Below are 22683 nucleotides of genomic sequence, written 5' to 3'. Positions count from 1 at the left end.
TAATCGTCACATCTTGTTTTGTTAGGAACCTGGGAAAGAAAGTTTGGCGGGAGCAGAGCACACCTGTAAATATTGTGTGTGGGATTTCACCACATACCACTGACCAAGAGCACTGCACAGGAGTCAGGAGTAACCACGAACAGAGTCACGACTTTGGAACAGTTTGCTTTTCAAGTCTCACTGTTCTTTTCACTCTTTGTGGAAAAGAAAGTGTACAGACACTTTGTATATACTTGTATCGACTTCCGCTTACTAAACAAAATCACAGTTAAAAATAAGTACCCTCTGCCCTGTTGTCCTCAGCCTTGGAGTTACTGCAGGGGACACCATTTTCACCAAACTTGAGCTTTGCAACGCGTACCATCTGGTTGCTTACCATCTGGTTGCTTACCATCTGGTTGCGGAGGTTTTCCAGGCTCCGGTGAACGACATTTTGAGGGACTTCATGAATCACTTTGTTTTTGTTTACCTTGGCAACTTTCTGATGTTTCCGAAGACCCTGTCCGGTCATGAGAATCCTGTTTGCCTTGTTCTTCAGTGGCTACTAGAGAAACCTCTGTTTGTAAAAGGTGAGAAATGCAAGTTCCACATTTGTTGGTTTCATTGTAGAACAGGAGCAGCTCCGGGCGGAGATGGCCGAGATTAAGGCTGTGGTGGAGTGGCCCGAACCCCAGATTGCAGATTGAGTAACCACAAACTGAGCCACGACTTTTTTGAACTGTTTATTTTTTACCCTTCACTTCTCACTGTAAATAAATTCACTGCCTCTAACCAGGAAGTCCTGTGTTTGGGTCCTGTTCTTGCCTTCCACCTGACAAATACTCTCCAATCACACAGTCACAGAATATAAGCAGCTTTATCCATGTTGTTCAGTGTAAGACTGCTTCTCTCTTCTTATATACACAATAACAATATCAGTAGTGTTCAAAAATGCACAAAAGTGGGAATTTCTAACCCACAGCCACTGAATTACATCATAATACAATCAAAACTGTTGAGTCAGATGCAAGGGAAACAAAAAAAACCCCACAAAACAAACAGGTGGGTGTTTTTCATGGATAGATGCATATTTTTGGTCAGGAATTTTTCCAAGTACTAAGATTCACTTCCAGTGCCACCACACAGGATTCCTATCAGGGAGATAATGAGTGGTGACAGTGGAGGAGGAGAGAGAGGGAGCGAGAGAGAGAGAGAGAGAGAGGGCAGTAATGCTTTTACGAGCAACACCCCCACACACTTTCACACATACGCTGCATGCAACATCAGATCCTCAGCCACTCCGTGTGTGGATCTGTTTGCAAAGGGCTCGGAGTGTCAAGATGCCTTCTTTCAGCTGGCTGCTGGCTCTGTATCTTGCAGCACTAACAGGTAAAAAAAAGTTCCTCTTTATCCTCTTTGATTAGGATCTGCTCTCTGTGTGAAGACTTTTATTGAGCCACTGTGGCGATCAATATTTCTCTTTGTTTACAGTACAGAAACTGTCAAGTGGCGAACAGCTCACATGTAGGAGCTGCTGTTATAGGGACAGTTACAGTCTGCATGTACATACACTGCATGATTTAAGCACTTAGACCATTTAAAGAAGACTTGCATTTAAAGAAGTATATGCATTCTCCTCTGTCTGTGCCGGGTGGTTTTACTTGTCTGTATTTCTTTGCACAAAATTTGACTGCATAAACTCTGCGGAGCGGTTTTTGATCAGCAGTAACTTGGACATGACAGAATGGAGTATCTTGATTGATTGCACTTCTCTTGCTGGATGAACTGTGGTTAATGGGATTGATATAAACTCTGTGTGTCCAGTCTGACTCTTGTCCTCAAAGCCTTGAGTCACTTTGGTCCCGCAGATTGCTGTGACCTTCAGATTGTCCGAATAGATTTGGTACAATAAGCCCCTTTTAAAGGGAAAGATTACTTTAGACTAATCCAAAAACGTGCCTGCATAGCTCAATTCAGTCACTTGTATCACTTTTCCAAGGTCTTTTACCTCTGTGTGCATGCAATTTCAGGAAACACTGATGGTGCTGTTGCACGAGAATCAACTGAGAGGAACTGCTCTTTGACCCCACCGGTAAGATTAGCTTGTCAACTGAATGTCTATATAAGGGGATACTGTTGATTTCTTTGCTAAAATTACACAAAGGAAGCTGAAAATAAAGCTGAAGTCAAAGATGTGACTGATCCATATGGAGGAGTAGAGGCAGGCTGAATAACAGACCAAACCAGGGTCCAAAATATCTGGAAGCTTGTTTTTCACACCAATAACAATTGAACAAATGATTTTACTCAGCAAAAACTAAACATCAACTTAAACACTAACTAAAACTTCCAATCCCAGAGATCAGGACATGTTGCATGAGTTTTGTGCACGTAGTTAATGATTGCAGCACATGGACTGCAGTTAATGATTATGGAGGGAAATACAGAGATGGATGAATCAGCAGCTCCTCGAGTTTTTATTCAATCTGAAGATTTTTACTCTTGCTGTGTGTGTGTGTGTGTTTTGTAGTACCTCCCCAGCACAGCAGTAAACACCTCTCTCCAGCTGGAGGAGCTACGAGTGCAAATGCGTGCCATGAATATTTCTGCCTACATTATCCCTGCCACCGATGCTCACCTGGTACACATGCTGTCCATCATAATTATGTCATCTGAGATTAAAGCTCGTGTGTGTTTGTTGTGTTTGAGTTTGTGTATGCTTTTTTCCATTAGAGTGAATACATTGCACCACGTGACGCCAGGTTGGCCTTCATGACTGGTTTCACTGGTTCTGCAGGTACAATCCTTTTCTGTCTCGTCCTCCTCCTCCCCATGACTCACTCCCGACATCTTCGGTCACGCAGCTCCTCTGCTTTCATCCCACATCCTCGCCATACATCTCGCTCCTCATTCATTTGTTTTCCCTGCTTTCACTTGCTGCACGACAGCATGTCCTCAAATGTAGGCACTCGCCCTCGCAGTGGAACTTCCCTATGAAATGATGAGCTCTGTTTTCACGCTTTAACTGTGAAAGAATAAGAAAGCAGATGACAGTTCAGTAGAGCGCTGATTACACTCCATCAAACCTATGTGAAACTCTATTATGAGAAGCCATATTGTCTGGGTTTTTATTAAGATTCATTGATGGGTATTTGTGATGTGAGGGTGCAACAGTGGAATGATAATGTAAACCCTGATTATATATCCGCACCACATTACCGGACTGTTATCACTGTTTCTTGCTCACCCTCTCATTCAATCACACATACATCTTTTAAATTCAGATTAGCTGTCCAGTCACACACTGAGTCAACTCTGACATTTATAGTCATTTGTAATTCACTGTTGCTGCTGCCCTCTCTATAACGCAGCTGTTTTCCTGCCTCTCCTCAGGCACTGCTGTAGTTACCCTGAACAAGGCCGCTCTGTGGACAGATAGCCGCTACTGGGTTCAAGCTGAGAGACAGATGGACTGCAACTGGGAGCTGGAAAAAGATGGTAGGAGTGGTCCTATTTTGCTTACTTGTTATGACAACACAGCAACCATTCGATTCCAGTTAAATGTTTCCTTTTTTAAAAACCATTATAGCAGATTTAATATCAATAAACATCGCTCATTAACAAAAATCTTTAACACCGAAGCAAAAATTAAGACACTCCAACTAATGGGACTTATTGCTTTTTTTAATAGCTTTTCATGACAGCCAATGTCATTCAAGGATTGCAGAAAAAAGAGGCCTGTAAAGGGCCACATACACTCACCCACCACCAGCCACTTCATTAGGTACATCTGTTCATCAGTGCGTTAATGAAAATATCTAGTCATCCAATAACATGACACCATTGGCTTTAATCACCCAAGCATGGTCAAGACAACTTGATTCAAGTGACATTGAGTGTGGCATCGTTGTTGGTATCAGACAGGCTTGTGTTGGTATTTCAGAAAGTCCTGATCACACCAAACACATCAAAGCTTGAAGCAGATGAACTATAGTAGCAAAAGATCACGCCAGCTGTTCACTCCTATGATCTGAGAACAAGAGACTGAGGCTCAGCAATTTACACCAGCTTCACAAAATTGGACAATGGATGATTGGAAAAATCTCTGTTGGTTTGCTGAGTCTCAACTTCTGCTAAGACATTCAGATGAATTGTTGTATCTGTTTCTCATATTACTTCTTTTCTTAAAAGGCTATGGTGGGGTTATGTGATATCTTCCTCTACTGCTGTGTATATGATACACATAATACATATACTTACATTACAGCCATGTATGTATTAATCCACAGCTGCAAGTGCTCAGGATTTGCATTCCTGGTCGGGGAAACATTTGCTGAAACAGTTTTAGGAAATTACTGAGCAACAAATGCTTCTTAGGCTGCAACACAGAGAGAGGTAGGGGAGGCTGAAAAGTACTGTCAGGCAAATACGGGAAAACACATTAAATGCATGGCTCTGAATGTTGATCTGACCTCTGCTCTTCAGATAAGCAGCTTTAAAATTCAAATTCAGGAAGGCTTTGCTAATATTAAGTATTACAATGAAAGGAGTTTATTCTTTACAGGAAAAATTCAGAAAACAATTCCTGCAGAGGTTCAAAGTTCAGGTGGGATTAAAAAAAAACAGCAACAAAAAAACCCAACAGCTGCAAAAACTGACCACTTTTTAGTGGGGTATTTCCAAATATCTGACTTGCATAGGCCCATCCACTGTTGCAAATGCTGTTAACCACATAATTCAATTGCACTGCAATAACTTAAGAGTGTTTTAAACATCATCATCAAGTCAAGTGAGCTTTCTAGATGGACCTTCACCCCAAAGAACCCCTTCTAACACCGACATTGAACCAGTTCGATTGGTCAAAGTTTGCTTTCAATGTTACAATGTATCATTTCATTGATAGAAACTGTATTTTCTGATTAACATTATTTGTGCTCATTTTATTTTATATTCTTTTATAAACCCAAAAGTTGGTTTTAAAATTGCTACAATGTTTTCCACCTTCTGCATCATTTTCTCAAATAACCTGACTGCGGTCTGTCATGTGTGATGCTCTGTAGTGTCCATCAGCAGTGTGGCAGAGTGGCTTATCTCAGAAGTGCCAAAGGGTGACGAGATCGGCTTTGATCCCTTCCTCTTCTCTCTCAGTGAGTCTCACGTTTCTTCCCCACCTGTCAGTCTGGCTTAACATCAATAAAGTGCTCACCTAAGTAGATGGGAAAATTATTGACAAAGCCTCCAGACGCCATGCAGACTGTTTACTTGTGATTGATTCGGTTCAGCGTGTGTAATCATCTGCAGTTTCCTCCATTAGAAACGCAGGGAGACTACAACATCAATCTGGACTCGAGCGATCGCAGCCTCAAGTCCATCACAGAGAACCTGGTCGACAAAGTGTGGAAGGAAAGACCGTCGGTCCCGCCTGACAACCTCACCCGCCTGCCTGACCGAGTCATACGTAGGTTTCCTTTATGTGAACGTGTGTTTACGATTGTACTGAGCACACATCTTTCAGTCTGTTGGTCTACCTGTGTGTGGTCCTTTTTATCTGTGTGCTGATAAATACCTGCAAACTGGACAGAGTGCAATAAGCCGCTCGCAAAACAGAGCCATAAATAGCATGTCGATGGTTTTACAACAGGCTGATGGATCAAATACCAACTTAGACTGGATGAGCATATTGTCCAGTTTATGGTCAGAATAGGCACATTGAATAAATGGAGAGCACCATAAACCTAATGGACTGTATGTGACTACAAGCTGCACAAAAAAGCAATCCATATAGCATGCAAATATTGTCTCATAGTTTAGACATGAAAGCTCGTTCTTCTGCTTGGCTAACTGTCTGGAAGAAGTCCATTAAGTAATGAGAAGCTTGCACGTCAGAGTAAAGGACCTATTTACTAGAAAGGCCTTGGAGTAGCCAAAGCATTATATTTGAAAGATCCATCAATCCATTTTCTTCCGTATTTCCAGCTTAGCATCACGGTTGAGCTGGAGGCATTCCCACCTGTCATAGGGTATGATGAGGGGTACACCCTGAACTGATCACCAATCTATCGCAAGATTAACAAATAGAGACAGGTGCTGCTGATCTACAATTCTAGTAAAACATTTAAGAGCTACAAGTGGAGCACTGAAAGCAATTTATTGATTTAAGATCATAGTAGTTAGTTGCTATAGGAAATAAAGTGAAGTTTTATGTCTGAAAAGCACAGAATACCTCATAAACCTTTGCTTTTGAGATCTGTTTAGAGTTACCAAAGATGCTGTTTCGCCATGAGACTGGTTACTCCCACAGATGGGTCACAATGTGTTGGATGCAACCCCATCAGTGGTATTCGGCCTAGATTCCGCAAGGTTTTGAAAAGACCAATAAGCCCCTGGATGATTTTGTAAAGAGAAATTGTCTACTTCTTCTAAACAGTGGAAACTGTTTGGATGGGATAGGATTTTTTTTCTCCCCATTCAGTGATTCAGTTTGTGTTGCTGTACCCTGGTTTAGTGCATCTGCATTTGTCCTTATTGACTTTGTCCAGCTCTCCACAAATTTCTCACCTTTCTGTGTAAGTCATTTCAAATGCTGTGCAAAGTAGACTTGAATTTCTGACAGAATTTCAGTAAGTTAGCAGGTCTTTTACGTCTGTTAACAAGACATTTTTGTCACTTACAAGCAGCGGAAGGAACTGCAAAAACAACTCTGGCATGCCATTAACTTCCTAATAGAGAAGGTGATCTGGTTAGCTGTTAGGTTTATATGGTTGATTGTCATTTATGCTTAGAAATATTCACTCATATATGCTTGGTTTTATTATCGATTGCATAATAATGGAGGTTTGATCCGTAGTAGTCTGTGGAGACTCTGTGCGCCTCCCAGAGCACTCTGGCATGCACACACAACTTAAGGTCAGGAGAAAGGTTATATCTTCTCTTACTGATTTATGGTATAGCAAACACAAGTATATCTGTTTTAGTCTAAGTGCCTTTTGTTTAGATGAACTGCTGGACTTCCAGACCAGCAGGATTAGGGAAGTCGTTTATGTGGTCACATCTTGACACCCCCCCCCACACACACACACACACACACACACACACACACACACACACACACACAGATTAAATTCTCATAGTAATAAACACCCAGATATTTACTGTGTGAACGAGCAGTGTGACGATAATCTGTATTGATTGTTTGACCTAAAAATGAAATACTGTTAAACTGTTAATAATCAAGAGTTGTGGTTAAAGACGTTCTGTTCGAACTATTTTGGCATTATTTGCTAATAATAACATTTGTTTTGTTTAAACCACATTATTTGTGAAGTGAAAATGTTAGAATCCCAGTATGAACAATTAAGTGTTATTTTTCTTCACATGCCCTACTCTCTACAAACTCACTTTGAGCAAAAAGCACTCAGACAAGTCCAAGTTAAAATTGTAGCAAGCAAGTGCTTTCTATATAACATTCAAACATATTCCTACTCCAGTGGATGCATCAGAGAGCGACGTGGGCTTAGTATCTTCTAGATTGAACCATCTACCTTCCAATTAGCAAACGGCCTGCTCTACCTCCTGAGCTACAGCCACTCTTCGAGGATGGACAAAAGCACACTGTACGACAAATTAGCATCAAATGTGTCTCACTGGATGCAAATGAAAATTAAATATGTATATTTGTAGAGAGGACCTGGCAGGAGAAAGTGGAGCACATACGAACTCAGATGGGGGACAATCCATACAAGCCCACAGGCCTCCTGCTTTCAGCGCTGGATGAAACGGCTTGTAAGTAACTGCAATCTTATATATCTTATAATTCTGTTCAGAAATGCCTTAGTTAATTGTGGTGCATATTTATATTGAGCTACAACTGGATCACTGAGAAAAGCACCTGAGACATATCCTGCTCTAATGTATTCATTGCAGGTCTTAGACGCTCTTCACCACCACGAGGGCAGAATTTAAATTCCCCCCATTTGATTCAAGCTTATTTGAATGTCCAGAACTACATTCCCCTATTCAGCATGACAAGAAGGAAATATCAGTTCATTTTAAAGTCCCCCTGAATAGCTTTCCTTATTGCTCTTTTACTTGCCCAACATCCTGTCCCGACAAGCTACTCAGCTGCTGCATATAAATTAACCTGAAAATGTCTCAGATCTGTTTTAGATGTGTTTGTGGTCCTAACTGTTCAGTACCAGTAACAACATGCTGCCTACCAGTGACTTGCAGCTGCACTGCATATTTGTTTGCTTCAGGCCTTGTTTTCTACAGTGTAACAGCACAGCAGTCAGTAGAAAACTGACTTTTTTTTCTCATTTCTAATTAATTAATTTCTTTAATTTAAAAACCTATGAAACACTACTAATATCGTGATTAAAATAAGGGTTCACTAAAGATGATTTGATTGCATTTTAAGTAATATCCTTACCTTTAGAGGATCTACAAATATTAAAAAAGACACATAGCAAGGATACCTTTGTCTAAAAGTATTTAAATAAATAATAAATAATAATAAATAATTACTATAATAATAAATAATTACTGTTGCTAAATAAATGTATTTGTTTTTCTGTCACATTCGTAGACTCTAAAAAAGCTTTTTTCACTTCCATTAATGTTCTTAAAGTATTGCTAAAGTACAATAGTTTATTTGAGCAGTTTTTGTGTTTTAAATACTTAATCTTCCCGTATGAACTAATGGTGAAGAAGTTTTAAGATCTAAGAAGTTTTAACTTGTCGGTGTATTGGGCTGATCAGATATCAACTGAAGTTAAACTAGGGCCAGGGCCTGTCTTTCACGTCATGCATGTACCAATATGAAGCAAGTCAGTGTAACCTTTATTGGATGGACAACCAGCCAAGTAATCCATCCATTAGGGCTGGGTGATATGACCACAAATCACTCAATGTACTGGCAGACCATTGGGATCTCAGGTAGCATGTCTACTTGCAGAGAGCACCTATTGCCTGATGGAGGCAGTGTCGAAAGTAAGCCGGCAACACGTTTTTGATTCTGGAGAACTCCAGTGTGGCTCTCTTTCCTGTTTCAATGGACACAAGCACAATAAAATACAGATGAGCTATTTTTGCCACTTGTTTCTCAATTATGACCCAAAATGAGTGACTGAGCACAAAACCTCATCAGGAGAGTCAGCTATCGCCCCCTGCTGGCAATCAAAAGAATGCAGTTTTAAGGTACATAAACTTTATTTTCCATCTTCCGATCTGGAAGCCATGTCCATCTTTTATACTGTCTAAAGCTACCACTGGGTACAAAATCTTCACCCCACTAATGAACATGTTAACTTTAAAGAAAGTAATTGCAAAAAAATAATCCTTTAAGATAAAGAATATTAGGATTAAAAAAGAAATCACTTAGAAACGTATTCAAACAATTTCTCTATATGTCAACCTAAAATCACTCCTCCAGCTCCATCACTCCACACAGGTTAAATGATGTGATTGAATCGGAAATAAGCAAGATTTCTGCAGACTGAATTATACAAAGGCAGTCTACCCACAAACCAACACAGGAAGGGTACCATTCGGAAGACTGTTCGTGACTCCGACTTGAATTAGAGCCTGTTTTGAAATAGCAGCTACACAGAGAGAGTCGCGTAAGTCTCACAATAGATGCAAAGAGCGCTTCATGGCCCAAATTGATCCCAGTGAGGAAATAAATGAACTTGCTGACAGTGAGATGTTTTCTTTGTTTGTTTTTAGGGCTTTTCAACATGCGTGGCAATGACATCCCGTACAACCCTTTCTTCTACTCCTACACTCTACTCACAATGGATGAGATCTGGTAGGTTCATTTTTTTAGACACTACACTTCACCGAATAAAAATCGTTTTGCATTTCCTTATTTCCTATAATTCCCATCACAAATACCAGCTGCAAACCTATTATCAGTGGTTTATATATTATGTAAAAGGATATGCAGTATTTATTTCCCTTCACGTCATGTAACAGGCTCTTTCTCCACGTGGAGCGGGTGACTGAAGAGTTGAAGGTGTACTTGAATGCCTCTTGTGAAGGGGCCCTCTGTGTGCAGCTAAAAGGTTATGATACCATCCTCGATCATCTGAAGAACTATGTGACCAGGCCTGGGGTTGAGGTGTGGATCGGTACAGAGTACACAAACTACGCTCTTTATGAGGTCATTACACCACAGGTATGCAGACCTTTTATTTCCTTTTATGTGTTGCACAGCATAATTATGCCCACCGTGATAGTTTTTTATTTATTTATTTTTTATGTCTAACAATCTGTTTGCACTGCTGTTCTCGATGGAAGAGCTGTTGTAAATTATAAAGCTGCACTAATCAATTCTTTGGATCAAATGACTGTTTGTCTAATGCGTAATATACTGAAGAGAACACAGATTCATATTTTCCCAGTAAAACTGTAAAAAATAAACTAATGCATCTATTTTATTTTTTATTTTTTTGTCTGCCTACACTTATGGTGTCAAGGGCTCAAACCTGTCACAGCTCAGATAGGATGATAGTCTGTGACAGGGCTCCTTCTAAATTTACAGTGTGCTTAACTGAAAATATTGGACAGATGACCTATAAAATAAAACTGCAAAGGTTTATTGCTTTATGCTCATTGTAAAGTTGATGGCCACAGACTTCAAGCTTTAAAAAGTTGAGGAAGGACTAGCACTTCCTGAGCTATGAGAAAGATAATGCTGCAGACATAGTGTCTAGTTTTCACACACAATGTGTTAGTGCGCACTCTTTGATGGATGATCATTTGAGCTCCTTCCCAGGACAGCTCCAGCCACTCTCACACTCTCAGCCATCTCAGACTCCTTTCCACACACCAGCGCACTACTGCGTAAAATATCCTCCTGAGAACCGAGGGGGAAATAAATCTTCCCATTGACGTTTTTTGTGATTTCTTTTCTCTTTGGAGCTAAAAGAGGCCACCCAAGAGGCCAACACATGCGATATCAATGGAAAGCCCAGGATGTCCTCTATTTAATACATCGGGACTTGGTAGAGTAGCTCAAATAAATCAAAAGATACAGACTAAAAACAAATATCCATGTTCTCATGACAATGACAATAAAGTTTCTGATTCTGATTCTGATTCTGATAGATGAATGGGCTTGTTCTCAGGACCTGATTAGATCATTGCTGTCAGCTGTCCTCACCTGGCACTGCCAGAGCCACGAACCACTTCCCGCCACCACGTAGCAAAATTGAATTAACCCAGGGAGCCGTATGGCTTAACCTACAGCCCCCCTCACGAATTAGAAAGGAAGTCAGCTCCAGCAATCTGCACCTCCCAACCTATGGACCACTACTAGGTGGTTACTAGCAGTTAATCCAAGCATTGGCATCTTTCATGTTATGAAACCACTGCAGTGGGGCGTGGAATGAGCAGAGGGTGAATGGGCATCCCAGGAGGTAATAACGAACAGAGTCAACCCCCCATTGGATTGCCAGGCACTCTTTTTTGGGGGTTGATGCCAATATATTCAAGTGGGACTTCTGTTAACAATGAGAGGCACAAAAGGCTTCCTTGTTTAAAAACTTTTGGAAAAGCAAAAAATACGTCTTTAGGGGGGAAAGAGGCACAAAGGGCACTGACATGCGAGTGCTGTGGCCTCGAACATGTTAAGCAAGAATTATTTGTCATGTTATTTGCATTGGCTGCATGGGCTGTGGGTCTGACATGGAGCGTTGGAGTAGTTGGTTGCCAGTGTAGCACTTCCTGGGCTATGGGAAACCCTATCAGAACACGACACACAAAGTGTTTGCTTTATTGCGAACACTTTGATAGGTGATCGCATTTGAGCTCTTTCCCTGGACCGCTCGAACCACTCTGCTGCTACCTCAAACTAATGTGGCAAAGGGTGAAGGCAGGATCCTATCCTTAAATTTAGTGACTCAGGAGCCATCAGAACAGTGACAACCACTTCCTTCGTCAGTCACGGACATACTTGAACTCCATCGCTTGGAGCAACCAGTTCCTGACCCTAGAGTAAGCCACTCCACCCTTTTCCAATTGAGAACCATGACTTCAGACTAGGAGGTGCCAATTATCATTCCAGCCATGTCACACACAGCTGCAAACCGGGCCTTCACAGATGTGAAAAATAACTATTCTCTGTGCAGTAACGCCCCCCTGATATCACATATCACTATGAAGATCCCCATGTTCTTTAGTCAGACCATGTGGATTACATGATTTGAAAAAATGACTGGTCAGGCTGAGTTTAAGTACCCCTGGGTCTTGTTTCCACCTTTTTAAACAAGGCCTTTCTACTAATAAATATGTAGAATTTTACAAAATGGGTAATAAAAAATAATAATTAATAATCATTATTTTTTTGCATCATGTAGGACAAACTATTGACAAGTTCCTACTCTCCCGTGCTGACGACAAAAGCTGTGAAAGATGAGACTGAGCAGCAGATTTTACGGGATGCTCACGTATGTCATCCACTCAGACACGCATAATGCCTCCAAAGGAGATACTGAGTAAACATACATCTGAGTAAATGCATTACCCCATTCAAAGGTGCCTTTCAACATGCCATATGCATTTTTAATCTGCATCATTTTCATTGTCACGGTGACTCTGTGCAGGTGAGGGATGCCATTGCTGTTATCCAGTTCCTGATGTGGCTGGAAAAGACCGTGCCAGAGGGGAATGCGACTGAACTGACCGCTGCAGAATACGTCGACAAGTGCCGCAGGTGGGTGGGAACAGGGACGGCTGACATGAAGTATTTGAAGCCAACTATTTAATTTGAAAATGTAAAGTTTAAAGGAGTTGTTACACATGAAAGATGAGAAATTTTAGAAATTATGAAGCTCAAACTCAAATTTGTAACAGTATAATTAAAGAATTATGTGAACGTCATTCCAGCAAACAGAAGGACAGCAGAGGCCCAAGCTTTGCCACCATTTCTGCAAGTGGACCTAATGCTGCTCTTGCCCATTACAGGTGAGATTAATTTTCATCCCGACATCTTTATACTCATTTTTGCATTTTTAAGGATGCATTCAAAGAAGATTACAGTAAACTATCATGCTGGATGCCAAAAATGACCTAAATGTTTGCTGAATCTTTTTAAATCATTGTGAGGTGCTCAGATATTCAAGATTTCATTGGTGCACTTTTTTTTTAATGGATTATAAGATAAAAAATCAATCGGAATTCAAGTGTAGGCTTTTCCATTATGACCCAAGATGTTCAAACCAAAAAAAAGAACACAAACTAAACAACAAGGTCCTTAAAAAGCATAAAAGTTTAAGGTTAAAAAAGTAACAGAAGATTTAATTATAGGTCCCTTTAGGACCTTATATGATTGCGTAACCCTGACATTACGCATCTGGATTTGTAATTGTCTATAGTTCCACAACAAGGCAGCATTGTAACATTTTTGTGGTATCATTAACTTGTTGCCGCTTTTGTTGGTGGTTGTGGTGTACTCGCAGCAGTCTTAACCTTCTTAAATATTTCACAACCAACATGACTTTTCCAAGGCATTTATTAAATGAATATTGTACCTTATTATTTTTGCATGATGTTCTGTAGTTCTCAAAGCTGTAAAAATAGGATAACATTACTGGATTAAAAAAAAAAAAGAAGGGGAGAAAAAAAACACTTAAAGCCAAAACAGGAACTTGTTTTTGCTGGCATGCTAAATCTCTGGTAGAATATCCTAAATATACATCCAAAATCTTTTTTTTTGCATGTTTTTTGACGGGATCTTTTTACTCCTAAAAGAACTACTGAATATACTGAAAGCTGGTTGAGCTAAGATTGTCACAAACTCAAGAAACAAGTTTCCTGGAAACAGTCATGCAGAATCATCAACTTTCATTTTACAGCTCCTACAAATTATTTATAAACGTCCTCAGCTCACATGTCACATACTCGAGTTCTGATAATGCGTTCAGTTATATAAGGTGCCAGTCTACAATAACCATCATCTCAAGCCCCACCCCCCGAATGTTATAATATTATAGAGAGAAACCTCTACAGTCAGATGATATGAAAAACAGCAAAGCATTTTGTAGTAAACTGTGGCTTTATAATTTTAATTCAGTGTTTTGTTTAGTTTTTTTTAAGGGTCGAGTACAGGAAAAACACTGTCACAGAAGCTGATTCAGATTCACTGTACTGTGGGCAAGTCCCTTGATGGTGATGGTGATTGATTCGTAGTGTTAGACTGTTTGCAAGTCAAGCAGAATGAGCGGTTTTGTTAATCATGAATTAAAAAATAAATAATAAATAAAACTAGACTTAAACCAAATGACAGATTGTATCCAAGTAAGCCTAAACCTGCTCAACCACTGTGCACTGAAAAGTCTTGCTTTTTAAAACTGATATTGATGTTTGATTTGTATTGATGTTAAAAAGGGACTGAGTGTAGCACTTTTCAGTTTATGGGGAAATCTGGAGTAATAGTACAGTATGAGTAATTACACCAGAATACTGCCTCAGATCTTCCTGGAACAAGACTAACTGAATGAGGCTTGTATGCAGAAACTGAAAAAATGTTGGAGTGCTTAGACTGAACACGCAAACACATTCAATACACTCATTTTTGTTTTTTTGCATTCAGACTGACATCAAAAGATGAGTCACTGTACTATGTGGACAGAATACCTGTACTTTACACCTGTCTGTGGGAAGTTTTGCCCATTTATCCACAAAAGTATCTTTGAGGTCCTGGCTCACAATTTCCATTCTAGTTCATCCAATCGGTGTTGAGCTTTGTGTGGACCCATCAAGTTCTAATCCAACCATGCCTCTGTGGGACTTGCTTTGTGCACTGAGGCAAAGACATGCTAGAAAAGGGTGTTCCTCAAAATGTTACCACACAGCTGAAAACAGAGAATTCAACAAACCCTGACCTGGTGTGGCATTAGACTGCCACACAGAGAAGTATGACTTGACACGCCACATAACTCAACTGCACCACTGTCCAGTAGCATCATGCTTTATTCCACCCCAGATGCTTACACAGGATTGTATAAGGCTTGTATGCAGCTGCTCAGCAATGGAAGCCCATTCATGAAGCTCCTCTCACACAGTTTTTGATGACAGAAAATGTTTAAAACTATGAGATTATCGCGTCGGCAGTAAGTTGGTGACTTCTACACACAGTTCCTTAGCTGTAACCTAGCTCTGTAAGTTTATGTGGTCTGCTACTTTGTGGCTGGGTTGTGGTGGTGGTTCGTTAACTGTAGTACCCCTTACAGTTGATTGTGTGACATCTAGGGGGGAAGAAATTTCACACATTGTTGCAGCAGTGGCATCCTATTATCGAACCGCACTCTTTAGAGTGACTCATTGTTTCACGTTTGTAAAGCAGACTGCATGGCTCTGCTGTGGCTTTATACACCTGTGGAAATGGGACTCAAAACACCTGAAATCAAATATTCAAAGGTGTGGCCATTTAGTGTAAATGTGCATATGTATTCTTAGGGGCTGTTTATAATAAACAGAATAGGTGTCAGGAGTCAGACACTAAACAGTCTTGTTTTTAAAAACTGATTCTGCTCTGTAATTGCAATCATCTGATTTGCATTGATTCGTAAAAAGGGACTAATTGTAGCCCTTTTCAGTTTATATGGTGAGCTAACATTATTAATGGGTAAGTACAGTATGAGTAACTACACTATGCCTCACAAATCTGACTGGAACAAGATCAAAGCTAACCAGTAGTCCCTGAATGAAAGCTTGCATGCAGAAATTGTTGGAGTATATAGAGTAAACTGTGGTGTTAGAATGAAGGCATTTTCCTTACAACTTATTTGTGGAGTTATTTTCTTTATGTTGCATTCAATCCTCACACCATAACCGTCATTCTCAGCACTCTTAGAAGTAGCAGATGCCCTTGATTTGAAGCAAATAGAAATGCATGCTCTCAGTCTTGTGTCAGGAATGCCTGGTTACACACAAGCATATATCACACAAATAGGTGGTGCGAGTGGTTTAGAGAGAGGTGCTGGTTCCAGTAAGGTTTTGATGAAAACATAAAATTATTTGACTGAAAGGTTTTTAGTCATTGGTTGCAGAGTTAAAGTGATCGAGTGGCTTTGCATGTGTTGACACTTTTTTGTCTTTTATAAAAATGAGTCTGTGTTGTGAGAGATGTTTTGAGAACTAAGCGTGAGGACGACTTTCCTGATGTGAGACCTGCATAAAAGGCATCGAGGAAAATCTGTAAAAGATGAGTAACTGAGAATATTTTTCTTTTCTCAACTTTTGTGCCTCACAAAATGAGGCCCGCACGGTCTCATTATAAACAGCCTGATTATATCTTTCTGAGCCTTAGAGCCCTGCGGTTATCACAAAATAACAATAACATTATTATGTTTTTGGATTTTTTGCATGAAGGCATTTTTTTTCTTTTGCTAATAGTTCAACACATTTGAAAAACACCAGCAAGCAGTGCTACTATCATTTCCTGTTTTTGTGCTACAGCCCTACAAAAGAAACAAACCGGAGGTTGACAGTTGATGAGATGTACCTGGTTGATTCTGGTGGCCAGTATCTGTGAGTAAAAATGATCTCTTCACACACTTCTGTAGTTTCATTTTATGTCACGAGCGTTTAAAATGAGTCACCGTGTCTCTCACTATTTTCAGAGATGGCACCACTGACATCACTCGGACGGTTCACTGGGGAAAGCCCACAGAAATGCAAAAGGTATTACTGATAGAGAAGATATGTTAATATTTCCTTATAATCAGTCTAATCAGTCATATAGCAATCAATCAACTTTGCTCCTTTCTATTTTTTTCAATATGCTAATTCTTTAATTCTTATTATTTTGTTCAAAACACAAGTTTCCTATCATTTACCACATGTCTTGCTTCACAGGAGGCCTTCACTCGAGTGCTGATGGGAAACATTGAGATATCCAGAACCATTTTTCCCTCCGGGACAAGAGGTGGGAATGAAAAATAAACACATCTTAAATGAAATCTTTCTGTTTCACCACTAGAGAGCCCCCTTCCTCCACCATAGACCATAGCTGTGAGTAGATGTAGCGTGTCTGGTACAGGATGTCTGACTGGAGGTTTTTGTTCATCAACAGGTGTGAACATGGAGATGCTGGGTCGCCGGGCATTGTGGGAGGTGGGCCTGAACTACGGCCATGGCACAGGTCACGGTGTCGGAAACTACTTCGGAGTTCATGAGTGTACGAACCTTTATTTGGAGATGACTTTGAGATGCCAAATATGCCGCGTGCTGTTTTTTGAACACTGTTTTATTTTTCAGTGCGTACACTTGCATCTATGCATCACAACAATATCTCAGAAAGGTTTCAGAAAATGGGCTACACTGCGAGAGAAAGGGTTTATGCATTTAATCTTTCCAGTAGTAGTTACTAAGTATCTATCTGTGGATGAGAGTCCATGTCAAATGTGTCCCAGGTGTACAAAAACTTCGAAAAAGCCACAAAGTACAAGAATTTCAAGGAAACGTATAATTTAATAAAAAAGAGAAGTGGCACCAAATCTTCCACTAAATCAACCATGTTGAAACTGAAACAATTTAACGGTTATCCCACTTTGTCTTCTGCATTATTACAGATGCAGAAGACAAAGTGGGATAAAAAAAAAACCTCTGAAAGCATTACTTTTATTCCTTCCAGCCTCCGCAAAAAAGATGCTAGAGGGTATTAAAACACTTTGTTTAGTTATCACGCTTTGCTTACTTCTCTCCACCTTCTGAGTTAAAATGAATAAATAAATAAAATCATACAGTGTGTCAAGGATAAATAAAATTGGGCTGATTTTTAAGTGGCTGGTCCATTCTGTGCCCCAAATGGTGTTTAATTGTTTTTTAACAATATCAGGAGGAAATTATTCCTAATAGGGCTGAAGGTAACAATTATTTTCATCATCTCTCAACTGTTTAATATATAAAACATTGAAATGTCAGTCAAGAGTCTGTTGATCCATTTATCCATCCACTTTCTTCCACTTATCCAAATCAGAGTTGCAGTTTGGCTGGAGCCTGTCCCAGCAGTCATAAAACAGAGAGGCAACCATTCAAACTCACATTCACATTAATCTAACATGCATGTCTTTGGACTGTGGGTGGAAGCCCAGGTACCTGGACAGAGCATGCAAATCCACACAAAAGGTCCCCGGCCAGCTTACAGCCTTAGCTAAATGCCTGAGATTACTATATTATGGATATCCACAGCGACAGTAATGTATGACAGAGATACAAAAATCATAAAAGCTCGCCTTTAACTTTCCAGAAAACTATTCTCATCAGTCTCAGCTGTATGTTCCACCACATTAACAGTGTTAAAGAGTAAAAAAGCTGAAACTGAAGTCTGACATTTTGGCTCATGAATAATGACCTCTGATAATTCCTCTTTAATACTTGATATCCACTGACCAGCATGATCATGAAAATACACTTTAGGTTGCATGATGTTCACAAGCTTCCAATGTATATATTGTAGAGTAAATCATGGAGAGGTTTATTTGTTTTTCTGTAACGTAACTTGCATTTTAATCATGAGTTAATGTAATGTATCCCCAGGGCCTGTTGGCTTCCAAAGCAACAACATTGGCTTCAGAGCCGGCATGTTCACGTCTATCGGTGAGTTTTATTTTGTAAAGTTTTTCTGTGCAAAATGTCAAAATCCTGAAAAATCGCTTGATTTTGCTCATAGAACCTGGATATTATAAGGAGAATGACTTTGGGATCCGGATTGAAGATGTTGCAGTGGTCGTACCGGTTCAGACAAAGGTGAAAATTAAGTGGTGCCTTATTGATAATCTGGAATTATATCATTTTTTTTAATGTAACGTGAAGGTAACGTTATGTGGATTTTCTTTTCTGTCCTTCAGTATGGAAATAACTACCTGACCTTTGACACTGTATCACTGGTTCCATATGACAGAAAGCTGATTGACATGTCACTGCTCAGCTCAGAGCAGGTAAGAAATTGCATCTCATTGCATAATCAACTACAAGACATTTGCCTCCAATTTCTGAAAATGAGATACAAATATGTGCTGACGTGAAGGCATAAAATGAATGCTCGGCTGCACCTCGGTGTGAGTTTACTTCCCCAAAACTAATTTCTAGTTTTAATTTGTAAATACCTTTGGGTATACAAACCTGTCATATCAGAGGCTCTTTTGCCTGCAATACCAATGCTGGTTTCCTCTTAAAATCCCCCATTATACGCTTTAAGCTGCAGTTTGTCTACGGTTCACTGATCAAAACGCTCTGTAAAGAAAACAAAACCACGTGTGAAATCAACTTCTGTGTTTTGGCTCTTCTTTAGAAGTGGAAAATGTAAGAACTTGTTATGCTGCTTTTTTTTTTTTTTTTTTCAAATCAAGATGACATTAACTTTTGATAACCACAAACAGATGTTACTTTTGTAGAGTTCATGAACGTTTAAATCCTGTTATCATTTAAATCTAGTGTATTTTTGTGCACTTTAAAGCAAATATCCCATGAGCAGCAGTTCCCTGGTTAGAAATGTCTTGTTGATATTAGAGAAGAATTGTAAAATATAACCACTACAACCAAGATATGCACAAGAGCATCTCTGAATGCGCTTTGAACCTTGCAGCAGATGGTTTACAGGTGCAGACCACACAGAGTGCTTGCCAGGAGACGAAACTGAGGTTACAAGTCACACAGATTCACCAACATTGGATAATAGAAGATTAGACAAATGCTGTCTGGTCTCAATGTTTGCTGCAGCATTTGAATGAATGCATGAATCAGTCCTGTCTTGTATCACTAATTGAGTACACGGGATGGTGTAATAGTGTAGGGAATTGTTTGCATATGTATTCTTAGGGGCTGTTTATAATAAATAGAATAGGTGTCAGGAGTCAGACACTAAACAGTCTTGTTTTTAAAAACTGATTCTGCTCTGTAATTGCAATCATCTGATTTGCATTGATTCGTAAAAAGGGACTAATTGTAGCCCTTTTCAGTTTATATGGTGAGCTAACATTATTATTAATGGGTAAGTACAGTATGAGTAACTACACTATGCCTCACAAATCTGAGTGGAACAAGATCAAAGCTAACCAGTAGTCCCTGAATGAAGGCTTGCATGCAGAAATTGTTGGAGTATATAGAGTAAACTGTGGTGTTAGAATGAAGGCATTTTCCTTACAACTTATTTGTGGAGTTATTTTCTTTATGTTGCAGTCAATCCTCACACCATGACCGTCATTCTCAGCACTCTTAATGCAGTTCTCAAATCAGGAATGGTTTTTGCCCACCCATCCCAAAAGCCTTCCTCATTTTGAATTGTTTCCGGGGCCCCACGGTATGAACTGAGCATCGTTTAAATCCAAAGCCTACCTAAGTATTGTTGCTCACCATGTTCATCCTTCTGTGGACCTTTATGACAGTGTCTCAAAATCTCTCACATGTTGCCAGATAGCAAGGCTCTGTACCTTTGAACAGCAGTGTTTTAAGTACAGTTTCTTGTGAAGCCCCTTAAAACTGGAGTGTACAGCACAGACATACAGCACGCAATCGATGGTTGCCCAATCGATGGTTTTGTAGATTGTTTTGCATTTTGCCACAGGAAGGATTGTTTTGTAAGTCCTTTAAAAATGGATCACGTCATTTGACTGGTTGTGCAAACTGAATTTCATCAGAGCCGGAAGTCTAAGTCGTCAGTTTCACAGACTTCTTACTGAAAATTATCTTTTCCAGAGTCCATAACACTCCAAAATGAAATAAAGTGGTTCATCTGAGGAGCAATGACGATACATTTTTTAAAATTTATAACGCTAAACATTTCTGCGTAATGACAATAGGCTGACTGTGAGGAAAACTGAGGAACCACAGGATGTTCATCATGTGTTGCATAAATGAATCATTACGTGCGAACACTTTCATAATGTGCATTTATTTCTTCACTAAAACAAAAAGGAAATTCTGTTTTATCCTTGTTAAGCAATTTTGGTTACTTTGGAATAAAGCTTATTAAATTCAGCTGGAATATTAAACAGTAAACATTCAGTAAATGTTCTTCTCTCACCAGCTTCACTGGCTGAATAAATACTACGAGACAATCCGGAGCCTGGTGGGTGCTGAGCTGGACAATCAGGGCCTTCATGAGGAGAAGGACTGGATGCTTAGAAACACGGAGCCTTTCGCTGAGATTGGCTCGTCTGCCTCCGTCTCTTCGTCCTCGCTGACCCTCATCGCTCTGGCTGTCGCTATGCTCCACAATATCGTCTGAGCATCTCCATCTCCACTGCACTTACTCCATTCGCAGCAGACTTGCACACTGTTACTCCTATGCAGTCTCAGTTGAGCAGCTATACCGGGTTGAGAGATGCAATTTAACTTCTTTTTTTTTTTTTTATTGAAAGATGTATTTAATAATTGAATTATGTTGGTAAATGTTTGATGTGGAGTTTTAAATGATTTGTTGTGATAATTTAGAGGTTTTAAACTGGACATTTGTATGACCAGATAATATTGTTTCTATTTTATTAAAGTAAAGACTAAAAAAAAAAAAAAAGGGTTTGTTAAGGAACTTGCAAAGTGGTTTTATTTGTTTCTCACCAGTCTACACTGAAAAAAGGGACCATGTTGGATTTTGTCACGGCTGGGGCGGCAGTCGTGTGGAGGGTGAGAAAGGAGGATCCAATAGCAGACAATGGCGGAGGTGCAAGTGGGTTTATTTACAGTGCACAAAACCAAGGTGTGAGCAGAACCGAACATAAACCTAAACTGGGAAAACTAATGCAAAAGGGAGGACATGAAACGAGGAGCAGAGAGACACTAAGAAACATGGAATAATGCAGACTACATGGAATTAAACAGATGACGCGACAGAGAGCACAGGAAAACACAGGGCTTAAATACACGGGGAGTAATCAGGGAATGGGCCACAGGAGGGAGACACAGCTGGGAGCAATAAGGCTAACGAGACAGGGGAGAGGTAAAACTGAACACACTGACATGAGACATGAACTTTCAGAATAAAACAGGAAACTAACAGACACATAGAATCAGACAGGACACTGAACATGACAGGCAGACTCATGAGCAGACACAATAACACCATGGACAGACAGAAGGAACAGAGAAGTGGGAGCAGGCAGGCAAAGAACAGAAACCTAACAAATGGCAAAATCACAACAGAATACACACTCTGAATGAACAAAAGCATAAGGAAACACAAAACACTGAGTCCTCAGACTCAGGACCATGACAGTACCCCCCCCCCCCCCCTCAAGGGCTGGCACCAGACAGCCCAACAGAAACACAAAAACGGACCAAAACCAAAAAAAACCCCACGAACCAAAAAACAGAAAACGACCCGACCAGGGCGGGCGGTGGGGGTCCAGGACGGAGGGACACAGTCTGAAAAGGCCCAGACGGACAAGGTCAGGGGGCCGACCCGGAGGCCAAAACAGTTCAGTTCCGGGGGCCGACCGTGTGAAAGGCAGCGGCAGTGGGGCAGGTCCGGATGCCGGCCACGCAGTAGGCAGTGGCGCGGAAACAGTTCTGGGGGCCGACCGTGCAGACGGCAACAGCGGCGTGGAAACAGTTCTGGGGGCCGACCGTGCGGACGGCAACAGCGGCGTGGAAACAAGTCCGGAGGCCGGCCACGTGGAAGGCAGTGGCGGCGTTCAGGAGGGCGTTCAGGAGGGCGTCCACGGTGGCGGAGATGCCCAATAAGCGGCCTGGCAGATGACCGACGAT

The 22683-nt window shown here is 40.4% G+C and overlaps 1 protein-coding gene across 1 annotated transcript; it reads left to right on the top strand.

Moving 5' to 3' along the window:
* Positions 1–1213: 1213 nt before the first annotated feature.
* On the top strand, positions 1214–21508 carry xpnpep2 (X-prolyl aminopeptidase (aminopeptidase P) 2, membrane-bound). The gene is made up of 21 exons (XM_080901561.1): positions 1214–1368; positions 2010–2071; positions 2510–2620; positions 2713–2776; positions 3373–3477; positions 5040–5126; positions 5294–5437; positions 7660–7761; positions 9703–9784; positions 9952–10153; positions 12336–12425; positions 12582–12691; positions 12865–12942; positions 16438–16509; positions 16602–16662; positions 16837–16906; positions 17054–17158; positions 18520–18579; positions 18653–18729; positions 18831–18920; positions 21008–21508. The coding sequence occupies exons 1-21, from the start codon at positions 1320–1322 to the stop codon at positions 21206–21208; spliced, it is 2022 nt and encodes a 673-aa protein (XP_080757687.1). The 5' UTR covers positions 1214–1319; the 3' UTR covers positions 21209–21508.
* The last annotated feature ends 1175 nt before the right edge of the window (positions 21509–22683 follow it).

This window comes from Rhamphochromis sp. 'chilingali' (assembly GCF_963969265.1).
Source record: "Rhamphochromis sp. 'chilingali' genome assembly, chromosome: 13".
NCBI lineage: Eukaryota > Metazoa > Chordata > Actinopteri > Cichliformes > Cichlidae > Rhamphochromis > Rhamphochromis sp. 'chilingali'.
Note: the sequence above shows the minus strand (reverse complement) of the source record. Positions and strands in the feature narration are given on the sequence as shown.

Excerpts from the sequence above, each read along its gene's own strand:
- xpnpep2 (XM_080901561.1), top strand. The coding sequence starts at position 1,320 with ATGCCTTCTTTCAGCTGGCTGCTGGCTCTGTATCTTGCAGCACTAACA. Across the intron at positions 17,159-18,519 it reads CTACTTCGGAGTTCATGAGT|GGCCTGTTGGCTTCCAAAGC; the intron begins GTACGAACCTTT and ends ATGTATCCCCAG. Across the intron at positions 18,580-18,652 it reads CGGCATGTTCACGTCTATCG|AACCTGGATATTATAAGGAG; the intron begins GTGAGTTTTATT and ends TTTTGCTCATAG.